Below are 27,262 nucleotides of genomic sequence, written 5' to 3'. Positions count from 1 at the left end.
TGAGGACCACTATCACAAATCCCTTTTCCTTCAGAGAGGTTCCCTATTCCCCCAGCATAAGTGTCCCTCTTTTTATGTGTGTCCATTTCATATTTCCTTTTCATAATATGTTCCATTGGTCTGTTGGTGTGTCAGTATGATGCAGTTTAATTTACTGTTTTATACCCATGTCAAGGAACTATTTTCCTTTGTTGCTTGTCTTTTTTCAGGGGTTTCCTGGCTTCTTACTAAGTTTATATTCCCGTATGGAAGTTAGAATCAATTTGGTTTAAAACATAAACATTCTGTTTTTTACTTTTTATGTGTGTTTTATTCTTTTAAAAAACTTTTTTTTTAATTGAAAATATCAAACATGTATAAATGTGACAGAATAGGATAATAAATCCTCACGGACCAGCACCCAACTTCAGTGATAAATTCGTGACCAGTTTTTCATCAATACTCCCACCCATATCATCCTCTTCTATATTATTTTAAAACATATTCCAGAAACATCATTTCAACTGTAAACATTTATATATACAAATATAAAAGATAAGAATCCATATATATATATATAAATCCATATATATATATATATATATATATATATATATATATATATATAACAAAATCACACAGCCATTATCATCAACCAGTCTAATTGCTAACAGAAAGGCTGGAGATTCAAGTCCACCCAGAGATGCCTCAGAAAAAAGGCCTGGTGATTTACTTCCAAAAAATCAGCCATTGAAAACCCTATGGAGCATAGTTCTATTTAGACACACATGGGATCACCATGACCATTATCACATTAAAAAATGTTTTTAACAACAATCACTAAATATCTAATAACTGTCTCATAGTTGTTTTCTGGTTTTTAATTGGGATGAAGAGAAATTTATTAATTTACTTAGGAAGAATTAATACCTTTATAGTTGAGTTTTCCTATCCAAGAATATAGTATGTATTTCCATTTAATGAAGACTTCTTTAAATCATTAACTGCTGTTTTAGAGTTTTCTCCATGTACGTATTTTGATTTCTTCTCTTATTTTTTATCTCGTTTGTGACTTTTGTAAATTATTATACACTCTAACCGATCGTTATTTATTAATATTGTTTTTATCTGATAATTTCATATCCAGTGATTGAAGTCTCTTCTTGTTCATAGTGTTTTTTCAATTGACTTTATTGTGTTCCAAGGATTTTATTAAATCATCACAAATAGATCTCCTCCTTCCTGATGTTTATCTCCAATTTCCTTCTCTTATCTAATTGCATTGACTGATACCTCCAGATCAGTGTTAAATGACAGTTGTGATAAGGGACATCTATGCCTAGTATGGATGAATGAATAAATTAACGCAAAGATGATATTATAAGAAACACAGTTGAATAATGCCATCTTCTTCTAAATACATATTCATTTTTCAGCATTCCAACAACGTGACTCAGCCTCAAAAGCTAAACGGCCACGAAGAGATTGAATTTACTTTCATATTTCTTTATTAGTAAAATCGATTCATTGTGCATGTGCGTGTGTGTGTGGCAAGTATGAACCACTTTGAAGTATCTCTCCTGCTCCTAATTTTTGACCCTCCCGAAGGGGGATGTATAATCCAATGGAATAAGAAAACTCGGGTATCCTTGAAACTGCAGGCTTGACCTCCAACAGCAGCTTTTCTAGGTGTGATTTCCTGGGTTGCCATGAACCCTGAATCGATACAAACAAGTATAATTTGGGTGCCCCCAGTTGCTGAGAATTTTCAGTTTCACACATAATAAGTATTCAGAAACTTCATGCTGAAAATCAAGAAAAGATCATATGAATGCCTTAAAAAGAAGTCCATCTTTTATGGATAGAATATGTTCTCCAAAAATATATGTTAAAATCCAAACCTCTGAACCAGTGAACTTGACCTTGTTTGGGGAAATAGGGGTTTTCTTTGGAGATATTACCAGTTAACAAATCATACCGGCGTAGGGTGTGTCCTGATCCTAATTCCTTCTGAGTGGCATCTTATAAAACAGAAGGACAGTCACACACACAGGGGCAAGATAGATGCCCTGTGATGAGAGAGACAGGTGCGTCTACAGGCAGCAAAGGAACGCCAAAGATGGCCAGCAGCCACCAGACACTAGGGGATCAGCATGGAACAGTTCCTCTCCCAAAGCCCCCAGAAGGAATCAACGTGGCCGATGCCCTGATTTGAACTTCTAACCTCCGGAACTGTGAGAAAATAAATTTCTGGTTTTTAAAGACATTCACCTTGTGATATTTTCTTATGGCAGCTTTAGGAAACTAAGACACCATCTTAAGGAATCCCAATGAATGCTAGGAATAGTGGAAATTAAGATTCTCCTTTCTAGCACAGATATTTTCAAATACTTGTTTAATGGATGAGAAAATAAGATACTAGAAGTAAAGAGTCCATAAAAACAAATACAGGGCAAGGAGGTAATATAGCTCTCTGGATACCCAAGTCTCTTCTCCCTGTCACCATCATGACTCACAGTACTCCTTGTGGACTCTACAGGGATGGAGGGGGCGATTGTGTGCGTGTGTATGTGAGAGAGAAACACATCTCTGAAATCAAATGTAAAACACATACATGAACCCAAATGCATATAATATGCAATCAAATATGAAACGTTATATTTATTTCTAACACGTATCTTATTTTTGGCTTTGATTTTCTGACCATTGGCCAAGAAGCACCATCAAACATTTGTTTTTACATGGTACAGATTGTCTTCTACATCTCTGCAGTTACTTCCTATGGCTAATGAGAAATAATAAAAATATATATATACTATATTTTATTCACCTTAGTGAGCTTCAAGGGGTTTATAACTTATTAGCATTCTTTCCCATTGGGTTAGGAAAAGAAATTTTGCTTATATTATCTAGTAATAAATATTTACTGCCTTCTTCTGAGTTTCTCTCTGCCTCTATCTAACCATCTTATATTGCACTATCATTCTTACCTACGTTACCAAAGGAAGATGGAACAGTGACTATCAAACTTAATTGTATCAAGGGAAGGAAATAGGTGATAGCAGATGAGGAAAAGTTTGGCTTAGAAACTACTTTCAAATTTGGCTGTCTTTTGCATTAAAATCCACTTAAGCCATTGGAGCTAAGAATTCAGAAGAGCATTGCTTAACACAAGTTTTTGTCATAATTATTTTCACACACCACTTTCTACCAAGCAACCCCAACAAATCCCTCCCAGTGAGAAGCTCACCCACACCTTTTCCCCAGGGCTCTCATTACCTGGAGTCCAAATGTTTGAACAGTGGTTTCTTTTTTGTTGTACATAAAGTGGCCTAGGAAAATTTCTTCTCCTTTACATTCTTTTGAGATGCCCTATACAGAAAGCATCAGACATAAAGTTTAGAATGAGTGGATGCCTGATTGAAATAAACGGGGACATGTTGTCTGCTGAGGGAGCAATAATTCACCAGACATCTTTGGGTATCCACCAGGGGCATGGTGCCATGGTAACTATTAGTCCTGGCGCATGTACCAAAAACGTTTTAACTCAGGAGGGATCACAAGCTGATCACAGGGCCGACATAGAGAGAAAGATAAGGCAAATCCCACCGCTAACCCCAGCCTAATAACTGTATTTGCAATCGGACATATTTCAACTGAATAAGATAAAAAAACAAGAAACGATTCCCACATTGATCTAATGTTTTCCAAAATGAGCTCCATTTAATTCAATTGACGGATTTTTATCATACAAGTAACTCCCTCCCAAAATCGAGCTTTTGTTGATGGAAAGAAAATAGTAGTATTTCTGAAAAGAAATAGTGATATTTGTATGCAATTTCCCCTGTGCTTTTTACTGTCCTTCTCTGCCTTTGAAAATGAAAGATTTTTGAGGAGAAAATGCACTAGTGGAAATTATTTTGTGAATCTGGTTTATTGTTAGGTACCTAAGATTATAAAAAAAAAAAAGTAACAAAAAATCGAAGTTCATTAGCTAAACTATTTTATAATGAAAACATTACTCTTTATAACATAACTTTTATTTTAAAAATTAAATGCATTACAACTAATGTACCCACAACTACATAGATAACTCAAGCCACATATAGTTCCGGTAGCCTGTTAAGAAAGGGGTGCTAGTTTTATTTCCATTTCCTTCATCATCCTATTTTAATTTAATTTGGTTTATAAATAATATAAAAGATAAATGACAAGACATAGTCTTTATTACTAAAGAATTCTTGCCTGAAGTATTCATCTATGTTTCCTCTAAATAACGCGCAACTGTGTGCACCTCTACAGTTAACAAACTTGGCTGCTGACCGAAAGGCTGGAGGTTCGAGTTCACCCAGGGGTACCTTGGGAGAACGGCCCGGTGACCTACCCTGAAAAATCAGCCAGGAAAAACCCTGCAGATCACATCCTACTTGGACATACTCGGGGTCACCATGAGTTATAATCGACTTGACAGCAACTGGTTTGGTTTTTCTGGCTTTTGGTGTGCACCTCTCTGAGAAAGGGTTTGATTAACCCAAATTCGACTTAACCTCAAGTTTTTCAGAAATACCTATCTCTGGTAGTGGCAGGGTTGCATCAAAGATCTTTGTTTTGCATCTGCAGAATCATGGAATCTTGAGGTGTTTTGATTATACACAAGACATACTGACAGGGATGATTGGATAAGCAAGGTAAGCACAGTGCCCATCTTGCTTACCAGATCATCTGATGTGGTGAGACACATGTGAAATTGTTCACTACAGATTAGTAAGTAAGCACAAGTAAGCCCATGCTTCCTTGTGCTTACTGGGTCATCTGCCCCTGTCAGGGACTGTAAATTTGAAGAGACTTTGATTCTGTAAGAAGGTGCTGTAGGGTTGGGAGAGAGACAGATGCCAGCCATACCTAGAAGTAGAGTCTATGATGTAGTGAAAAACTGTGAAATTGTTCACTACAAATGATCCAGTAAGCAAGGTAAGCATCACGTGTACCTTGTCCATTGGATGATCCGCCCCTGTATATTGATCACCTATATTCAATGCTGCTTCCTTCTCCAGAGAGTCCCACCAGTGGGATAGACCTTTAGATAGAATCCTCAAAGGAAAAAATGGGAGTAGACACCAAGACAAAAAAAATTTAGAGATGGGCAAAGGGTAACTGATTTAGCAGACTGGAGAAAACACAACTGCTCTGTCTATGAATAGACCCAGCAACAGGCTGGCGTATAACACAGTACCCCAGAAAGGCCCAGGATTTGGAAGCACAGGGTATGGGTGTACCGTGAGGGGCTGTAGGAGGGGCCCAAGTCAGAGGGTTGGTTGACAGTTATTTTAAGGAGTGTTATATAAATAAGCCAAAGATGGCCTCTGTGTATTAGCCCCAAGTCGTTTACTTCTTCATAGCAAGCTGATGAGGACCATTATTCAAAAAAAGCCCATCAATGCTAAATTCAAATTTCTACACATTCAGTTGCTTTTAAAATAGCCCAAATAAGCAGTTTTTTTTTTTTTTTTTTTTTTTTTGCCAGTTAGAGCCTGCATGCTTTACATAGCCCTGGAAAATGTGTCCAACGTCTGCTAGACCTAGATAAGATAAAACTGTCTAGTTATAAGGGCCTCTAGCTATGTCTGTTCTTCAGAGCTCATGACCCAGAGACTCCCCACTTTACCACAGGAGGACATTGCGTAAGGTGCTCATAAGTTCCCCCCTGCCCCCGCCTCTCCACCCCACCAACTACTCTTCTGAGGGGTGTTCATGCTTTTATCCTCTCCTGGTGGTTCTCTGCACCACTTGCATCTGGAAGATCTCCTGCCGTGGAGGTCCACCTCTGCATGCAGCTGTCAATGCAATAAAAGTTTGTTGTGTAGCTCTGGTGACCCTATCTTCTTCCTTGATCAGCCCCAAATTCCCTCACTCACTGCAAGGAGCAGTTAGACCTTCAGACTCTAGTAGGTAATCGAACCTCACCTGGCCCAGCAGAGATCAATCTTCTTCCTCCCAGCTCTAGCTGACATTGGGAGTACCATACAAAAATAATTGGTTATGTTGTACACTATGCACTGAGCAGTGGGCCCTGTGGGCCTCTTCTCCCAAGCAGATCCCAGAATGTGGTCTGCCAAGTTAATGCCTCCTAGGCAGGAGTCATTTCTGGGTAAACTCATCTGACACCATGCTCTGGTGTCCAAATGAAATGGCCCACCCAGATCATTCTACCTATGAAACTCGTTGTTGCCCTACCACGCATGCGGAGTTTTCCATCAGTGTTTTATGGCTCAGCTCTTAAATTCATTTTGAAGGGGAAGATTTGTTCGCTTCTTTTGTGGTTACCTTAAAATTTGCCTCTATTTTTCTAAGTCTAAGCCGATCTTTTATTTCTTGATGTTGCCATAGCTTCCTCTCCATATGGAAGTTCTATGACTACACTATCTATTCCCTCTTTTTTATTTCGATGTTGTTGTCATTTACATATTGATGTCTCTGTTTCCCTATTTTCAGTCTTTTAGCTTTGACTTGTTTTTGCAACTTCCCTATCTGGGTTGGTAACTGGTTGCTTTGTCCTGTGTTCTAGTCTTGGGTTGTTATCTGATATTGTTGTTTCTCTAACTGGAAGACTTCCTTTAATATATTTTTGTAATTTTGGTTCAGTTTTTACCAATTCCCTTAACTTCTGTTTATCTCAAAATGCCCTAATTTCACCATCGTATTTGAGAGACAGTTTTGTTGAATATATCACTCTTGGCTGGCAATTTTTTTTCTTTCAAGGCTTTATACATGTCATCCCATTGCCTTCTTGCCTGCATGGTTTCTACTGAGTAGTCAGAGCTTAAGGACTCTCCTTTGTAGGTGACATTTTGTTTACCCCTAGCTGCTCTCAAAATTCTATCTTTGTCTTTGGTTTTGGCAAGTTTGATTATATTATGTCTTAGTGACTTTCTTTTGGGATCTACCCTGTGTAGGGTTTGTTGAGCTTCTTGGATAGATATCTTCCTGTCTTTCATCATATCAGGGAAGTTTTCTGCCAGCAAATCTTCAACAATTCTCTGTGTTTTCTGTTATTCTCCTACCTCCCACTCCTCCCTCCCCCCCCCCCCAGTTCTGGTACTCCAATCACTTGTAGGCTTTTCCTCTTGATAGTGTCCCACGTAATTTATAGGCTTTTTTTCTTTTTTTTTTTAATTCCATTTTTTCAGTTTTTCCTCAAAAAAATTGGTGTCAAGGGATTTCTCTTCAGTCTCACTGATTCTGACTTCTACTGCCTCAATTTTGTTCCTATGACCTTCTATTGAGCTGTCATATTCTGAAATTTTATTGTTACTCTCTTGTATATCTAGTAACTGTCTATTGTTCCTAAGTACTAGCAGCCCATTAAATTTGTCATTCTGTTCTCATATTGTTTTCCTGAACTCCTGGATTGCTTTGTCTGTGTGTTCTTGGCTTGGTCTGAATTTTGCCTGATTTCCATCCCGATCTCTTGGAGAGTTCCGTATATTAACCTTTTTAATTCTAGCTCGGGTAATTCCATGGTCTTATCTTCCTCCAGAAGATTTCCTGGTTCTTTACTGGCCGCTTGTTGGAGTCATCTTGACCTTTTCTTCATGTGATTTGATGTTGACTGTTATCACCGAGCCACCAATAAGTTATTGTATTTATTTATTGCATGTTTGTTTACTGTGTCCTAGCTTTTTGTTTTGTTTTGTTTTGTTTTGATATGCCCAGGTAGGCTGGGCATGTGAGCTACTGTCATTACTGGCATCTCTGAAGCTCTCACATCCTGTCTCCAGGTGGTTAGAGCAGCTACTAGGTGTGTGAGCTGATGAGTCTGTTTACTTGTGTGGGTTCAGCACTGGTGTCCAGGTCTCTGGTCACCAAGTGCGTAGTGCAGACTCTCACCTACAGTACTAAACAGGCTGGGCCACATAGAGGTGTTTGGAACAGGCACTGGTATCTTGCTGCAGTAAGGGGCTATATGTGGAGCAAAGCAGGAGACTGGTGGCTGCCCCAGGTGCCTGGATGGGGGCATGTCCCTGTCCCCTAGAGCACGTAGAGAGGTGGGTATTGCAGTTGATCCTTAGGTACGTGATGCTGTTGGCTGGAGGGACTGGAATTTACCACTTATTCTCAGACTGCTGTCATGGGCGGCTAGATGGAGTGGGTGGTACCACCAGCCCCCAGGCCCCTGATGTGGGTGGGTGAGATCTCTGCTTAATAAGCAAGATTGTATTAAATGTCACAAATCTGCAACTCGCCCTTGGCTGCTGAAGTTGAAAATAGGTTTCAGGTGTACACCCTGTTCTTTCATGCTGAGAAGGTTATTTGGTGTTGAATCAGCCCACTCAAGTCCAAGCAGAGGTGAGGGGTGCTGCAAGTCCGTGACCCCTTTATGCCAGTGCCTAGGCAAGGGGGCAGGGCCTTCTGACCTGCCCTGAGTTCCCAGCTTAGGGAGCATGGTGTTTTTTTTAAAGCCACAAGACTGGTTTGGGTACAGATAGCCCTGAGTTCTGGCTTAGGGGGCATGGTAGTTGCTGAATACTGCCAGACTGGTGTCAGAGGGGAGTAGGGTGGGGGGTGGATGAGGGGAAAGAGACACTTCTCTGCTGTGAAACATCCGAAGGGGGAGGGGTTATTTTACCCCCACACAGTAAGTAAGACACTTGCACTTAACTTTCACAAGTCCAGTGTCACTTCCACCCAGCTCCAGGGGCTCGTACAGACTAGTTGCTGCCTGGCCTTACCCTATGTGATGAAATGCATCCCGAACCCTACTGCTCACCGCAGCCTGCATGCACCATCCAGCTCAGGCAGCAGGGTGCAGGCAACCTTGCAACTGGTACTTCTTCTCTGCTTTTGAATTGCCTCTCCTTTCCCTGTAGCTCAGCCCAACTCTTCAGGTTTGTCTCTGATGATAAGGACTCCTAGGCTGTCATATGTAATCAATTCACTCGTTTTTCAGGTATTTGTTGTAAGAGGGATGACAGGAAGCATCTGACTATTCCACCTTTTGGCGTCACCTCCTCAGTTCTTAAATTCAGACAGACAAGCATCAACAAATATTTGAAAAAACTATCTAACAAGATACACAGATACCACATAAGCAAAATGGTACTTGGAAATAAAGACAGGAAAGAGAGCAGAAGAAAATAAAACAAAACTAAATTAATATCTTCAGAGATATAAGAGAAGATATCCATGTAAGAAAAAATTTAAACTCTACAAGAGGAAATGTTCACAGAAACAAAAAGAAACCATAATCTTAGATAATCTTAGAAATCATAATCATGATAGCAGAAATGAAAAGTTCAACACAGGGATCAAAATCTATACTAAGAAAGTCTCCCAGCAGTTGGAACAAAATTAGAGAAGGAAAACAAGAGAAGAAAGTATTTTTTTTTTTTAATAATAAATGTAAGTCAGATCCTCAGGATGCTGAAATGAAATCTCATGATTAACAGCTGTGTATTAAAAAAAAAAAAATTTTTTTTTTTTTTTTTTTAAAATTAGGCCTAGCTGGCACACAGCCAAACTGGGGCAGAAGGGTAGAGGGTATCAGAAGTAAACTCTCAAAAAAATGAAATTTATTATCTAATATCAATGAGTATAATGGGAGGATATTTACATTTCTGGAGAAGGGTTTGATTATGGTTTAGTGAAAGGAATACAGAAAACTAAGTAAATTAAATAAAAATGAGGCAATTAACTTTAGGAACATCAAAAAAAACAAACAAGATTTGAGTACACTATTTGACGCAACTGAGAACAATATTATTCACATTGTTACAATGGAAATACTGAATATTGACTAAAACAAAAATAAGATACACAGTCTGGCAGTTCTTCAGATGTTAAACATAAGGTTACCATATGGTCCAGCAATTCTGTGCCTAGGTATATACCCTAGAAAAATGAAAACATATATTCACACAAATACTTGTGCACAAATGTTCATAGCATCTGTAAAAACGGCGTAGCAGGGGCGTCTAACTTCACAAGGGGGAAGGAGAATCGTGATCAACAGGCCAAGGCTGACTCCTATAAGGAGGAGCTCAGACATACTTCCTCTCACCAGCACTTTTGATCAATTCTGACACCATCTGTCCCTTCCATGGCACATTCTACTTCTCTGCTGAGTTTGATAATTTGTTACTATGGCCATATAGAACTCACAAACAATCATAATTATGGGGTTTTTTAGGGAAGTAACAGGTTAAAATCCAGGTTCAGGAACACTCAGGATACAGTTCTTCAATCAGGACAGCCTCTTCTCAGATATGCCGGCAGGCAGGTCTCTCCCGGGCCATTGGCCCCTCAGGCCCTCGGTCTGGCCTCTGTCCTGCTTGAGCAAGTGTTACAAAGCTCTTTTAGTTCTGCTGTTAAGTGCTTAGGCTCACCCAATTCTGCCAATAAGCCTCAAACTGAAGGTACTCATCTCTAGCTCCATGGGTTGGCAAACCTAGCTCCACCAAGTGCCCAGAAGCACACTACTCCACCCTCAAGCCTTCTGCCCTAAGGCACTCTGCTTCATTGCTCTTTGGGCTGGGAGGTCCACTGCGCTGTTTCCTGTTGGTCTTCTGCAGTCACCTGTGGTCTCCTTCAGGCCTCTGCAGGTCTCCTAGTTCTGCTGACACCATTTCTCTGCTGCTGCTTCTTGCCATCTTCAGTGTCTTCCGTTTTACAGCTTCTACTCTCTCTCTCTCTCACTGTCTCCTTTAAAGCCTAGAGGGATGGCAAAACTGACCAATCCCCTTGTTAGGGTTCCGTACATCTCATCTGCGTAGTCCGACTCAGTCATTTAGTAGGAGTTACAAGACTATGGCTAGAAGGGCCATATTAAGTAATTCATTGCACTGCAGGCCACCCCCAGCTCTTCTAGCCATTTGCTCTTTCACACTTGAAGGATTAGCTTTCCCCTCCCAATCATTTTACCAGTTCAAAACAGCCATTAACAATTAGTCCTTCAGTAGGGCAGAGTCCTGAGGGTGAGATTACTAAGGTACTAGCCATTCAGATCTGCTGCAGGTATCCATCTGATCTGGTCAGGTTCTCCAAAAACTCATCTCATCTTCACCTTCTATGGTCCCTGATAAAATTTAACCGAGAGATTATTCTCTTGCTCTGAACCTCACTAGGTATCAGCATAGCAAAACTTTTAGGAAACTTTAAGTTCTGCCATTGTACTCCAGTCCAGCAGTGCCTCCCCCTTAGTTCACCCTTTCACACTTGCAGCTTCTACAATTACAGTTTTTACAATCACAATTAACCCTGTTAACAATCAACACTCACAGCTGAGTCATATAATTCTATCAACATCTTCCCCCACTCTCTTTTCCCCAGATCTATCAGGAAAAGAGGAAACCACTCAGGGGAGACCTTCCCTTGTCTCCCTCATTTTGGCATAAGCCCACTCATGAAAGTGTGTAAGCCAGCCACTTCATGCCTTTATCTCCCCCTGTTTTAGATAGCCAATGTTTAAATTACCTGTCCCTATCAAACCAGTACTCTGAGACAAGCATGTTCCTTGGTCTAAGAATCTTACGTTTCTGTTGGAACTTTGAGCATCTGCATGCATAAGCAAAGTCTAGTCCAGAGCAAGCCATCAAATTGCAGCACTCTACAACAGTTCATGGTGTCAAACATCTTTCTCATCATTTTTTTCGGGTTCTGGTCAGCTCATCCCTAGTTATTCAAGCTAGGTCACAATAGGTACCAGCCATAGGCTCAGGAGTTCATACACACCTCCCAGCAGCACTCAGACCAGCCAGCCCCTTCTTTCTCTCTCATCCCTAGCCCACATGGGCTAGGTCAATGGGCATTATCTAAAAGTTTAGAAGGCCACACAAGTCCCTGCACTTCTGAGCATCCAGCCCTTTCTCTTTGTCTCTCATCCCTATTCTCCATGGGTTAGGTCAACGGGTACCAATGGAACATGCCCAAACTCAGCCCATCTTTTCATTGTCACTTTTTCCCCACTTCCACTCATTAAGGGGATCCAGGTGGTTATCTGAGGTGAGCATACCAGGCTGTCTACTCACAGGCTCCCTTTAAAGTCAGGTCCTGGAAGGAGGCTCTGATGGCCACTGACTTTTCTTGCTTCAATGCACCCAAAGGCCAACTATTTGCTTGCTTGAAATCAAAAAGCAAAACAGTCATTTCCTTTTTTTTTTTCCTGCAGATCTTCCTTCAAATGCAAATCTTATATTTTCTCAGCAGTTCTGGGCAGGTCTGCACGTCTTTTCAAATGTAAAATTCATGGATGGGGCTCAAGTTTTTGGCCTAAGATCCCAATACTCTATATACAGAGCTACTGCATCGAAACAAACAGCCTGTGTTTCCTTACAGGCATATTCTAGTTCCCCTTTTCGCATATCCAATCAAATGCGGCTGAAGACAGACTTACACACTCTCCATTATTTATAGTACCCAATATTCATTTCTAGCATACACTTAGGTCCGCTTTACAACACTAGGTAGGAGAACCATTCAATATCCATAGCACATTCAAAAAAGCATATAACCTTCTTCAAATTATTCCAGTTTCATCTTCTCCACTCCTTGACTATCTTCCAATTCATATGCATATGATCTTGGGCCTCTGGGTGGGTAGAACCAGTAGACCCTGGCCTCCTAGCAATTAACTTTCTTATGTGGCCTGGCTCTGGCCCCGAGCAATTCCAGATGCGGCATTTGTCCCTACAAGTACAGCATAACATCTCTTATTTTCCTTTCAGCCATTACAGATAACACCCAAAGTAACCATCTAAGAATCAAAAGTTTCAATTCGCAAGCCCCTTCCTTCTTTCTCTTACAAAGTCCTGTGCTTCCATGAGTCAGGAGCCATTGCAATGATCCCACTTCTGACACGAACTGTAAAAATGGCATGACAGAGGCATCTGACCTCCTGTAACTTCACAAGGGGGAAGAAGAATCAAGATCACCAGCCTGAGGCTGATTCCTATGAGGTGGAGGTTAGGCATACCTCCTCTCACCAGCTTTTTACCGATTCTGACACCATTTGTCCCTTCCATGGCACACTCCACTTCTCTGCTAAATTTGCTAATTCAGTGCAATGGCCACACAGAACTCGCAGACAATAATCACAATTATGGATTTTTTTAGGGAAGTAACACGTTATAATGCAGGTTCAGGAATGCTCAGGATACAGTTCTTTGATCAGGGCAGCCTTTTCTCAGCTTTGCCCACAGGCAAGTCTCTCCCTGGCCGTTGGCCCCTCAGCCCCTTGGCCTGACTCTGCCCTGCTCAAGTAAGTGTTACAAAGCTCTTTTAGCTCTGCTGATAAGTGCCCCAAGGCACCTCACTCCAACAATAAGCCTGGCCTGAAGGTGCTCAGCTCTAGCTCCATAGTTTGGCAAATCTAGATCCACCAAGTGCCCAGATGCACCCTACTCTGCCAGCAAGCCTCCTGCGCAAAGGTGCTCAACTTTCTCACTCCATGGGCTGGAAAACCCACTGCACCATCTCTTGCCAGTCTCCTATAGCCTTCTATGGTCTCTTGCAGTCTCCTGGTTCTGCTGCCGTCATTTCTCTGCTGCTGCTTCTTGCCATCTCCTGTGTTACAGCTCTCCCTCTCTGTCTTCCATGTTACATCTACGACTCTGTTTCACTCAGTGTCTCTCTTTAAGCCTAGTGGAATGGTAAAACTGACCAATCTCCTCATTAGGATTCCATATACCTTATTTGCATAGTCCCACCCAGTCATTCAAGACTATTGGTAGAAGGGCCATATTAAGTAATCCATTGCACCATAGCGTCATTATTCGTAATAGCCAAAGATAAATAAAAACAAAAAGGAAACAAACCAAATATTCATTAACTGATGAATGGATAAATACAATGTGGTGTATACATACAATAGAATATTATTCAGCAATCAAAATAAATGAAGTACTGATACATGCTACAACATGGATGAACCTTGAAAACATTATGCTAAGTAATGTTATATGATTCCATTTATATGAAATATCTAGAAAAAGGAAAATCTATAGAGAAATTACATTAATGGTTATCCAGGAGTCCTTGGGTGGCACAAATTATTAATCAAAAAGATTGGTAGTTTGAACTCCCTCAAAGGTGACTCAGAAGAAAGGCCTACTGATGTGCTTCCAAAGGCCCTGGAAACCCTATGGAGCACAGTCTTTCTCTACAACACGTGGGGTCATCATAATTGAAGTTGACTAGATAGCAACTGGTTAGGTTTTTTTTTTTTTTGGTAAGGGCTGGGGGAAGGAGATGAGAGAGGTAGAAGGTGATGGATAAGAGAGCCAGAGTTTCTTCTGGGGTGACGGAAATGTTCTAAAATTGATCGTGCATGGATGCACAACTCTGTGAATGTACTAAAAGCTACCGAATTTCACACTTTAAAAGGGTAAATTGTGTAGTATGTGATTTATATCTCTATTAAGTTGTTAAAAAGTAAAATACAAACATATTGGGGTGATGGGGGAGTACAGTAAGAGAAATATCCTCATTTTGCATAGAAAGAGGTCAGTAGATGATAACCAAAACTGGAAAATTAAGAAATTGTACTAAGAGCAAATATAGAGATCAAAACCAAACCAAACCTGTTGCCATCCAGCCAATTCCAACTCATAGCGACCTATAGGACAGAGTAGAACTGCCCCATAGGGTTTCCAAGAAGTGGCTGGTGGATTCAAACTGCTAACTTTTTGGTTAGCAGCCAAGCTCTTAACCACTGCACCCCCAGTGCTCCAAATATAGAGACAAGTACCCAAAGTAAATAGCTAAAATTGTAAGAAAACATTTGTATGGAATGAGAACTGGGGGTGGGGAGAAGTGCTACAGAGGACCTCAGTGTTTCATTATAAGATGTATAAAAATACTTGATATTTTAAATTGTACATGTATATAACTTTGATAAAAGTCAAAAGAAATCATCTGGCCCAAACTTCTCACTTTACAAATGAGAAAACAGGTCCAAGAAATTAAGTGAGTTTCTCAAATGATACAGTAGTTTACATGGACAGTCAAGATGAGACCCCCAGCTCCTAACTCCTAGCCAACCACCTTCTGTCATAACCTACTGTTAATAACAGATTTAGAGAACTTCTCACATAGACAGAAAATTCTCTGGGTGCACTGGAGATGTTTCCTGAGGGAGAGATCTTCTCTGAGATATGCTCCATGGTAACAGCAGTTGGTACAATCTTCTTGGCAAGCTTAATGAGGGTATGCCCCTGGGAGCCTGAAAAAGCCCAGCACTTCCCAGGGTGGACATCTGGCTGGAAAGAAAACACAAAGTTAATCTGTTGCCTGTTTTTGTCAATCCACTCCCAAAACATTAACCAAAGGATCACTATTTACTGCAAGTTTATCTTGTGCCTAGTAATATGAAGGCATTGTGCAGGATACATACCAAACTGGAAAACTTCAATGACACCCCTAGGCTTAGCTAAAGGGCCCTCTCTTTTGTTTTTCCAGAGCACTTTATGCTTATATCAAACCTACTGCTGTCGAGTCAATTCCGACTCATAGCGACCATATAGCACAGAGTAGAACTGCCCCATAGAGTTTCCAAGGAGTGCTTGGCAGATTCAAACTGCTGACCTTTTGGTTAGCAGCCATAGCACTTAACCACTATGCCACCAGGGTTTCCTTATATCAAATAGAGCCCTTAATTACATAAGCATGTTTTCTTTCATTATTCTAGTTAGAGTGTAAGCTGCTAGAGGGCAGCTAGAGGGTATAGTGATGATGATGGTGGTGGTGATAGTGGTGGCAGTTATCATTGGAGTAATGGCGGTGGTGGAGGCAATGGTGATGGTTATAATGGTGGTGGTCGTGATGATTGCAGTGATAGTGGTGGTGGAAGTGGCAGTGGTAAATGTGGTAGTGGTAATGGCAGTAGTGCGGGCAGTGGTAATAAATATAATGGTGATATGATGGTGATGCTGGGGCTGGTGATAAAGAAGAAAAATGATGTCTATTACTACTAAACATCATAAGATGGTGGAGTAATAAACTACATGCTTCCATCCTCAAAGTAATATTAAAAACAAGTAGAAACTCTCAGAACTCTGGTAAAAAGTCAGAGGTCTATGGCAACCAAGCAAATGCTCAGTCAAGAAAAAGGCAATGTCAACTAATGGTAGGAATACTTTGTAGCTTTTTGTTACTAGATCATACCCCTCCCCTGATCTGGCCTAGCAGCTGGCTTGAAATAGCAGCCTACGTTTCCAGTTTGGGACCCTGATCCTAGAATCTGAAGGGAACAAATCATACCTTATGCACAAACTATTGTTTGTCTGTTTGAAGCGGTAGGCTGACTATGTAAAGACTGAAGCAAAGCATGCATCTCTGTTTATCCATCTTGGAGGTAGTGCAGGGGGAAGGAGGGGATGGATGAACAGATTGGGGCCCAAGAGGGGAACTGAGACACACAATACAAAGCTTAGGGCTAAGGTCAAGGAGCCAGAAGAGAGGTTCTTTGAGAAGTTGGAGTATTCAGAAGTATCAGCATATACTGGGGAATTTAGAAAGCCACACAGATGTCCTGGCAAGATGCATGCCTAGAAAACACATAAAAAAAATCCTAATTTTTCACTTCAGGCTGACCCCTAAACCCAGTGTAAGACTATCTAGGTATTGAAAGAGTAACCCAGCACAGAGCCAACCTGCAAAGAATCCAAGAGGTGATTGTTTTTTGTTGCTTATGGCTTTGTTTTCTTGTTTTTCTTTACTTATCATTTTTTATACTTTGTTTTCAACTCCTGACATTCAAGGAAATTTCTGTCAAGCAATACCTGAGTACAAGCTAACAGAAGAGAGACTTCAGTGAACACACAAACTGTGTAATTCAGTCTTTGCAAAAATAGTTGGGAAAAGTCACTAAACCAATGGGCTATTACAGAGTTCAACAATAAAAAAAAAAAAAAAGGAAGGATGGAAAAAAAAGAGAACAGAGCCCGAAAACCCTGAGGAAGGGAGAGAATTTGATCTCCAGAATTGCCACGCTACATTAATCAGATGTACTATTTTTCAACAAAAAATCATAAAGCATACAGAGAAATAGGAAAGAATGGTCCATTCAAAAAAACAAAATAAAGCAATAGAAATCATTGCCTAAAAAGCTAAGACACTGGACTTACTAGATAAAGATTTTAAAACAACTGTCTTAAATACTGTCAAAGAGCTAAAGGAAAATATGGACAAAAAACTAAAGGATATCAGGAAAGCAATGCACAAGCAAGATGGGAATATTTATAAAGAGATAGAAATTATAAAAAGAATCTAAATAGAAATTTTGGAGCTGAAAAGTACAAAAACTGAAATGAAAATTTACTAGAGGTGCTCAACAATAGATTTGAGTGAGCAGAAGAATCAGAAAATTTGAGCGCAGAACAATTGAAAAGACCCAGTTTAAGAAACATAAAGAAAAATGAGCCTAGGGGGCCTGTAAGATACCACCAAGTGGACCAACATATGAATTATGGGAGTCCCAGAAGGAGAAGACAGAGAAAAGGGTAGAAAGAATATTTGAAGAAATAATGCCTGAAAACTTCCCAAATTTGAAGTCACGAAACCACATATCCAAGAACCTCAGCAAACTCCAAGTAGGATAAACCCAAAGACAGCCACACTAACACATATTATACTCAAACTGTCAAAAACCAAAGATAATGAGAGAATTTTGAAAGCAGCAAGAGTGAAGCAAATCAGCATATATAAGGGACATTCAATGAGATTAAGCCCTGATTTCTCCTCAGAACTCATGGAGGCCAGAAGTCAGTGGGATGACATATTTAAAGCACTGAAAGAAAAAAAAAAAAAACAAAAACCCAAGAATTCTGTATCTGGCAAAACCGTCCTTAAAAATGAGGGCAAAAATAAGACATACTCAGATAAACAAAAGCTAAAGGAGCTTGTTACCAAAAGACCTGCCCTATAGGAAATGTTGCTACAAGAAATACTAAAGGGAGTCCTTCAGGTTGAAATGAAAGTACACTAGATAGTGACTTGAAGCTGTATAAAGACACAAAGACCTGCAGTAAAGGCAATTTCATGGATAAATATAGACACAAATTTACTATATTTTTGGTTTATAACTCATAACTTCCCCCCCAAAAAAACCTCAAACTAAAAAACTAAAGCATAAAAATATTATAAATTTATGTTATTGGGCACACAACGTATAAAGATGTAATTTTTGATGACAACAACAACATAAAAGGAGAGACATAGCCATATAGGAAAAAAATTTTTATATGTTATTGTAGGTTTTAAGTCGGTATCAATTTAAACTTTATTGTTACATTTAGGATATTAAGTAATCCCCATGGTAATCATGATGAAAGCATCTTGAAAATTTTCACATAAAGAAATGATAATCAAAATAGTCCAGTACAAACAATTCACTAAACACAAAAGAAGGCAGTATGGGAGGAAAGAGGGTACAAAAAAAGTATAAGACACATATAAAACAAATACCAAAATGGCAGACTGTTAAATCCTTCCCAGTACGTAAGTACAGTGATTGCTATACTTGTGAGGGAATGTTGTTCAGCCATAGGTAGGACTGAAGTTTAATATGTGCTGTGACATGGATGGCCCTTGACAGTATTGTGCGGAATGAAATACGTCAGACAAGGGGGAACAAATACAGTATAATCTCACTTATGTGAAGTAGCAAGAATACGCAAACACATGGAGACAAAAGTGTATCTGTGGTTACCAGGAGCTGGGGGGAGGGAGGAATGATCAGTTATTGTTTGAAGGGCACTGATTTTCTTTTTTAGGTGATAGAAAAGCTTTGAAAGTGGATGGTGGTTTACCATACTGTGAGGGTAATTAATGTCACTGAATTGTACACTTAAAAATGGTTAGAGTGGAAAGTTTTATGTTATATATATTGTTTCACAATATATATATTTTTTAATTATGTCTACCATTTTCTAGGTCTAGATTATAGACTGGAATGAGACTCATGGGTTTGCCCTTGAAGGTACTTCTTAAATTTGAAACTAACCTCAAGCTTAGGATCACAGTTCAGAAGTGTTCTACTATCTGTTAGCGTTTACTGCCCTTAGAATTGAACTGAGAGGTTGGATGGTAATCTTATCTGGAAATTTTCCATTATAATCAGACTTAACAAGCAGTTTCTTGGCCTAAAAAACACTTAGTACAGTACTGACACGTCAAATAAAAACAACAACCTGTTGCCATTGAGTCGATTCCAACTCATAACGACCCTACAGGACAGAGTAGAACTGTCCCACGGGGTTTCCAAGGAGCACCTGGTGGATTTAAACTGCCGACCTTTTGGTTGGCAGCTGAAATCTTAACAACTACGCCACCAGGGTTTCCATAGGGGGCATGAAAATTCAGTAAATGTTTGTTAAATCACCAAAGATTTCAAGGGAGTCCACAAATCAGTTTAAAGAAAAGAATGTGAAATTTATCTGTTGTATTTGAAAAATAATCTAGTTTCTTGTTCATAATAAATAAATAACTGTAAAATGAAAAATAATTCGTGCAGTTTAATGACTATAAAAACATAACAAGATCATTTAGATCCTAAAACAAGTTTGGAGAATCTTAAATTGCCTCCATTTTAAACATCAATAATTTCACGATAAATAATAAGAATAAAATCCTAAAATACAAATGAGTTATTCTTAACTTAGCTTTTACCTGAAGGATAATATCTGGAGGCATTTCATAATTTAAGAATCCTATCCCATGCCAGTACAGTTTTGCCTTATCATTTTTGTAACTTTCCGAAGTTCCAGCTTCAATGATGGAGGCTCCTAAAATTAGAAAATAAGCTTTAAAATAAAAAAAAATGTACACTCAATTCAAAATATACCATTTGGATTTTAACAATGTTCTTGGAAAACTACTGTTGGGTAAATTACAAATGAGTTGAGATTCCTGTTAAGGAACTGATGAGAAAAGTCTGACCTTCAGTTTTCATTATCACAGAAATGTTATCACCTTAAGGAGGTAACGTCTGCTCTGCCTATTTCACAACATTTCTGAAACTAGTATTATAAAAAATCAGATTCTGGAACAACTGATTTATAGACAGCAATATTATATGGATTTTTTTTTTTTTTTTTTACCTAAAAACGTACATAATCAAGCCAAACTTACTGCCTTCGAATAAATCCTGACTCATGGCTACCCCACCTGTTTCAGAGTAATACTGCTTTCCGTAGGGTATTCAGTGGTTGTAATCTCATTCTTTCTTTCCTGGAGCTTCTGGGTGGATTTGAACTGCCAACCTTTTGGTAGTAGTCAAGAACAATTTGTGTCACACAGTGTTGTTAGTGTTATTATTTGCCATTAAGTGAATTCCTATGTACAACAGAATGAAACACTGCCTGATCCTGCACCATCCTCATGATCATTGCTATGTTTGAGCCCATTGTTGCAGCCACTGTGTCAATCCAACTCTTTGAGGGTACTCTTCTTTATTCAATGGCCCTCTACTTTACCAAGCATGATGTCCTCCTCCAGGGATTGGTCCCTTCTGATAATATGTACAAAGTATGTAAGACGAAGTCTCGCCATCCTAATTTCTAAGGAGCAGACTTTGTTCTTCTGGCAGTCCATGGTATGTTCAGTATTCTTCACCAACATCATGATTCAAATGCAGCAACTCTTCTTCTATCTTCCTTGTTCATTGTCCAGCTTTCGCATGCATATGATGTCACTGAAAATATGGCTTGGGTAAGGTGCGCTTTAATCCACAGAGTGACATCTTTGCTTTTCAACACTTTAATAAAAGGTTTTTTTGCAGCAGATTTTCCAATGCAATATGTTGTTTGATTTCTTGACTGCTGCTTCCATGGGAAGGGAGCCCTGGTGGTTCAGTGGATAAAGTGGTTAACCAAAATGTCAGTGGCTCGAACCTACTAGATGCTCAGTGGGAGAATAATGTGGCAGTCTGCTTCCTTTTTTTTTTTTTTTTCTGCTTCCTTAAAGATTTATAGCCTTGGAAACCCTATATGACAGTTCTGCCCTGTCCTATAAGGTCACTCTGAGTTGGAATTGACTCAATGATAGTAGGTTTATTTCTACGGGCAAGGATTGTGGATCCAAGTAAAATGAAATCTCTGACAACTTCAATATTTTCTCCGTTTATCTTGATGTTGCTTATTGGTCCAGTTGTGAGGATTTTTGTTTTCTTTATGTTTAGGTATGAAGGGTATAGTCTTAGATCTTCATCAGTAAGTGCTTCAAGTCCTCTTCACTTTAAGCAAGTAAGGTCATGTCATCTGCATATTGCAGGTTGTTAAAAAGTCTTCCTCCAATATTGATGCCAGGTTCTTCGTCGTATATTTCAGGTTTTTGGATTATTTACCCAGCATACAGATTGAATAAATATGGTGAAAGGATACAGCCCAAACTCACACTTTTCCTGATTTTAAACCACGCAGTATACCCCTGTTCTTTTCAAGCGACTGCCTCTTGGCCTATGTACAAGTTCCTCATGAGCACAATTAAGTATTCTGGAATTCCCATTCTTTGCAATGTTATCCATAATTTGTTATGATCCACACAGCTGAATACCTCTGCACAGTCAATAAACACAGGTAAACATATTTCTGGTATTCTGTGCTTTCAGGCAGGATCCATCTAACATCAGCAATGATACCCTTTGTTCCACATCCTCTTCTGAGTCTGGCTTGAACTTCTAGCAATTCCCTGTTGATGTACTGCAGCAACCATTTTTGAATTATCTTCAGCAAAATTTTATTTGTACGTAATATTAACAATATTGTTCAATAATTTCCTCATCCTGTGGGATCACCTTTCTTTTGAACGGGCACAATGGATCTCTTCCAGTCAATTGGCCAAGTAACTGTCTTCCAAATGTCTTGACATAGATGAGTGAGTGCTTCTGGTGTTGCATCCATTTGTTAAAACATGTCAATTGGTATTCCGCCAATCACTCGAACATTGTTTTTCACCAATGCCTTCAGTGTAGCTTGGACTTCTTCCTTCAATACCACTGGTTCATGGTCATATGCTACCTCCTGAAATGGTTGAACCTTGACCAATTCTTTTTGGTACACTGTATGTTCTTTCCACCTTCTTTTGATGCTTCCTCATTCGTTCAATATTTTGCCCATAGAGTCCTTCAATATTGCAACTGGAGGCTTGTTTATGTTGTTGAAAAAAGGTATTTCTAATGAATAGGTTGTTGGTCTTGCAAAATTCTGCCATGTAATCTCAGTGTCATTTCTATCACCAAGGCCATATTTTCCAACTAAAGATCTTTCTTTCCAACTTTCAGATTCCGATCCCCAGTAATTATCAACGCATCTTGATTGCATATTTGATCAATTCCAGACTGCAGAAGTTGGTAAAAATCTTCAATTTCTTCATCTTTGGCATTAGTAGTTGGTGTGTAAATTTGAACAATAATGGGATTGACTGATCTTCCTTGTAGGCCTATGGATATTATCCTATCACTGACAGAGAGTTGTATCTTGAAATGCTCTTTTGACAATGAATATGAAACTGCTCCTCTTTAATTTGTCATTCCTGGCATAGTAGACCAAATTATTGTCTGATTTAAGATGGCCAATACTAGTCCATTTCAGCTCGCTAATGCCTAGGATATCGATCTTCATGAGTTCCATTTCATTTTGAAGACTTCCAGTATTCCTAGATTCATACGTCATACATTCCACATTCTGATTGTTAATGGATGTTTGTAGCTGTTTGTTCTCATTTTGAGTTATGCCACATCAGCAAATGAAGGTCCCAAAAGCTTTATTCCATTCATGTTATTAGGGTTGACTCTACATTGAGGGGTGCCCTGGTGCTGCAGTGGTTAAGAGCTTGGCTGCTAACCAAAGAGGTCAGCAGTCCAAATCCTTGGAAACCCTATAGGGCAGTTCTACTCTGTCCTATAGGGTTGCTATAAGTTGGAACTGACTCAACAACAATGGGCTTGGGCTCTTCCTCGGTCATATTTTGAGTGCCTTCCAATCTGAGGAACTCATTTATTTGCACTGTATCAGACAATGTTCCACTGCTATTCATAAGGATTTTACTGGCCAGTTTCTTTTTTTAGAAGTAGATTGTCAGGTCCTTCTTCCTAGTCTGGAAGTTTCTCTGAAACCTGTCCACTATGGATGACTCTGCTGGTATTTGAAATACTGGTGGCATAGCTTCAAGCATCACAGCAACAAGCCAGCTACCACATATGAGTGGTGGTTATTCCAATTATGATCAGAGAAATAGTTTGACTTGATTATTTTAAATTTATAAAGATTAGTTTTATATCCCAGAATGTAATCTTTGTGAAAGTTCCATGTGCACTAGCAAAGAAGGTATATTCTGATGTTGTTTGGTGGAGTGTTCTGTAAATGTCAATTAGTGGTTTGACAGCATTGTTTAGATTATCTGTACTCTGGCTATTTTTTTTCCTTCATTTTCTATTAATAACAGAGGAGTGTTGAAGTCTCCAACAAAAATTGTGAATTTGTATATTTTTCCTTTTAGTTCCTTCGTATTTGCCTATCTATTTTGAAGCTTTTGTAAGTGCAATAACTTTAGGATTATTATGTTTTCTTGGTGAGTTGCTCTTTTTATCATTATGCAATGTTCTTCTTCAGCCTTGATAATTAATATTCCATGTTTTGATGTCTATTCTGCCTGATGCTTAGTCACTCAACTTTTCCGTTCTTATACTTTTAACCTATTTAAGTAATTACAATTAAAGTGGGTGTCTTGTAGACAGCATTTATTTTCTTTTTATCCAATCTGACAATACTCTTACTTTGTGTGTCTAGACCATTCACCTTTAGTATGATTATTGACTGGGTTGAATTTGTCTACCATTTTATTATTTATTTTCTCTTTGTCCCTTCTGTTTTTCTTCATCTGTTACTCTTTTCCTGCCTTCTTTTACATTAGTTAAATATTTTTTTACTTCTCTTTAAGTGTTGAGTTTTGGTTCTCTCTCTCTGTCTCTCTTTTTTTTTTTTCAATGTTTGTTCTAGTGACTACCCGTCATGTCTGTCACTTTGTTGTACTGTGGTGGTTTGCACGTTGCTGTGATGTTGGAAGCTATGCCACCATTATTTCAAATACCAGCAGGGTCACCTGTGGTGGATAGGTTTCAGTGGAGCTTCCAGATTAAGACAGACTAGGAAGAAGGACCTGGAGGTCTAGTTATGAAAAAATTGACCAGTGAAGACTTATGAATAGCAGTGGAATATTGTCTGATAAAATGCCTAAGATGAGCCCCTCAGGTTGGAAGGCAGTCCTCAAAGTAGAGTTGACCTTAATGATGTGGATGGAGTCAAGCTTTTGGGACCTTCATTTGCTGACCTGACACGACTCAAAATGAGAAAAAAAGCTGCAAACATTCATTAATGATTAGAACGTGGAATGTATGAATCTAGGAAAATTGGAAGTTGTCAAAAAAGAAATGCATGAAGATTGATATCCTAGGCATTAGTGAGCTGAAATGGACTGGTATTGGCCATTTTGAATCAGACAATCATATGCAGGGAAAGACAAATTGAACAGGAATGGCATCACATTCATTGTCAAAAAGAGCATTTCAAGATCTATCCTGAAGTACAGCACTGTCCGGGAGAGGATAATATCATGCCTATAAGGAAGACCAGTTAATCCCATTATTATTCAAATTTACATATCAATCACTGATGCCAGAGATGAAAGAATTGAAGATTTTTACCAACTTCTGCAGTCTGAAATTGATCAAACATGCAGTCAAGATACATTGATAATTATTGGGGATTGGAATGCAAACATTGGGAAAAAAAGAAGGATCTGTTGTTGGAAAATGTGGCCTTGGTGATAGAAACGACGCCGGAGATTGCATGACAGAATTTTGCAAGGTCAACAACTTATCCATTGCAAATACATTTTTCAACAAGTAAATAGCAATTATTTGCAAATAAGCAGATCTGACCAGATGAAAAACACATGTATCAAATCGACTACTTCTGTGGAAAAAGATGATGGAAAAGCTCAATATCGTCAGTCAGAACAAGACCAGGGAACAACTGTGGAACAGAACATCAATTGCTCCTATGCAAGTTGAAGTTGAACCTGAGGAAAATTAAAAGAAGTCCATGAGAAACCAAGTATGACCTTGAGTATATCCCACCTGAATTTGGAGACTACCTCAAGACTAAATTTGATACATTGAACACTAATGATGGAAGACCTGAGGAGTTGTGGATGACACCAAGGACATCATGCATGAAGAAAGCACAAGGTCATTAAAAATAAGGGAATGAAAGGAAAGACCAAAATGGATGTTAGAAGAGAGTCTGAAATTTGCTGTTGAATGTAGAGTAGCTAAAGCTAATAGAAGAAATGAGGAAGTAAAAGAGCTGAACAGAAGATTTCAAAGGGCAGCTCGAGAAGACAAAGTAAAGCATTATAATGAAATGTGCAAAAAACTGGAGTTAGAAAACCAAAAGTGAATAACATGCTCAGAATTTTTCAAGATGAATGAACTGAAGAAAAAATTTAAGCCTCGAGTTGCAATTTGGAAGGATTCCATGGGCAAAATATTGGCTGACATAAGAAGCATCAAGAGAAGATGGAAGAAATACACACAGTCACTGTACCAAAAGGAATTGATTAATGTTCAACCACTTCGGGAGGGAGAATGTGATCAAAAACTGATGGTATTAAAGGAAGCAGTCCAAGTTGCACAGAAGGCTTTGGTGAAAAACAAAGCTCTAAGAATTGACAGAATACTAATTGAGATGTTTCAATAAACGGATGTAGTGATAGAGGGGCTCACTTGTCTATGCCAAGAAATTTGGAAGACAGCTACCTGGCCAACTAACTGGAAGAGATCCATGTTTGTGCCCATTCCAAAGAAGGGCAATCCAATGGAATGTGGAATTATTGAACAGTATTTTTTTTTATCATTAATATCACATACAAGTCAAATTTTGCTGAAGATAATTCAAAAACTGTTGTAGCAGTAAATCGAAACATAACTGCCAGAAATTCAAGCTGAATTCAGAAGACAATATAAGACAAGGTGTATCATAGCTGATGTCAGATGGATCTTGGCTGAAAGCAGAGAATACCAGAAAGATGTTTACCTGTGCTTTATTGACTACATAAAGGCATTCAGCTCTGTGGATCATATAAATTATGGATAACATTGTGAAGACTAGGAATTCCGGAACACTTTATCGTGCTCATGTGGAGCCTGTACATAGACCAAGAGGCAGTAATTTGAACAGAAGAAGGGGATACTGCGTGGTTTAAAATCAAAAAAGGTGTGTGTATCCTTTCCCCATACTTATTCAATCTCTATGCTGAGCAAATAATCTGAGAAGGTGGACTATATGAAGAATAATTTGGCATCAGGATTAGAGGAAGACTCATTAACAACCTGCGATATGCAGATGACACAACCTTGCTTGCTTAAAGTAAAGAGGACTTAAAAGCACTTACTGAAGATCTAAGACTTCAGCCTTCATTATGGATTTCCCCTTAACATAAAGAGAATAAAAATTCTCACAACTGAACCAATAAGCAAGATCACGATACACAGAGAAACTACTGAAGTTGTCAAGTATTTCATTTTATTTGGATCCAAGATTAAAGCCCATGGAAGCAGTAGTCAAGAGATCAAAGGATGTATTGCGTTGGGCAAATGTGCTGCAAAAGACCTCTTTAAAGTGTTGAAAATCAAAGATACCACTTTGAGGAGTAAGATGTGCTTAACCGTAATATTTTCAGTTGCCTTCTATGCATTCGAAAGGTGGATAATGAATAAGGAAGACCAAAGAAACCTTGATACCTTTTAATTACGGTGTTGACGAAGAATATTGAAGATACCATGGACTGCTAGAAGAAAAAACAAGTCTGTCTCGGAATTGAGGATGGCAAGACTTCATCTCACATACTTTGGACATGTTATCAGGAGGAACTAGTCCCTGGAGAAGGACATTATGCTTTGTAACACAGATGGTTAATGAAAAAGAAGAAGACCCTCAATGAGATGGATTGACACAGTGGCTGCAACAATGGGCTCAAACATAGCAATGATTGTGAGGATTGTGCAGGACTGGGCAGTGTTTCCTTCTGTTTTACATAGGGTTGCTATGAGTCAGAACTGACTTGATGGCATTTTATACCTACTGACTACAATATATGTACCTTACTTTTTGTGGTCTACCGATAGCTAATATTTTACCATTCCATGTAAAAATTAGGGTCTTTACAACTATAAAGGTCCATTTAACCTCACCTACTGACTTTTTTACTGACTTTTTCTATATAGTTGCCATGA

The 27,262-nt window shown here is 39.0% G+C and overlaps 1 protein-coding gene across 1 annotated transcript in view; it reads right to left on the bottom strand.

Moving 5' to 3' along the window:
* Positions 1–1,664: 1,664 nt before the first annotated feature.
* Positions 1,665–27,262, bottom strand: part of SUN3 (Sad1 and UNC84 domain containing 3) — a 56,269-nt gene continuing 30,671 nt past the window's right edge. The window contains exons 7-10 of the mRNA XM_049893560.1: positions 19,639–19,754; positions 15,063–15,230; positions 3,259–3,351; positions 1,665–1,784 (exon numbers count right to left, since the gene is read on the bottom strand). Coding sequence (XP_049749517.1) covers positions 1,665–1,784; positions 3,259–3,351; positions 15,063–15,230; positions 19,639–19,754 — 497 coding nt within the window. The remainder of the gene's footprint in view (positions 1,785–3,258; positions 3,352–15,062; positions 15,231–19,638; positions 19,755–27,262) is intronic.

The sequence above is a fragment of the Elephas maximus genome, chromosome 8, assembly GCF_024166365.1.
Source record: "Elephas maximus indicus isolate mEleMax1 chromosome 8, mEleMax1 primary haplotype, whole genome shotgun sequence".
Lineage (NCBI taxonomy): Eukaryota > Metazoa > Chordata > Mammalia > Proboscidea > Elephantidae > Elephas > Elephas maximus.
This window is presented reverse-complemented; position numbering and strand designations above follow the sequence as displayed.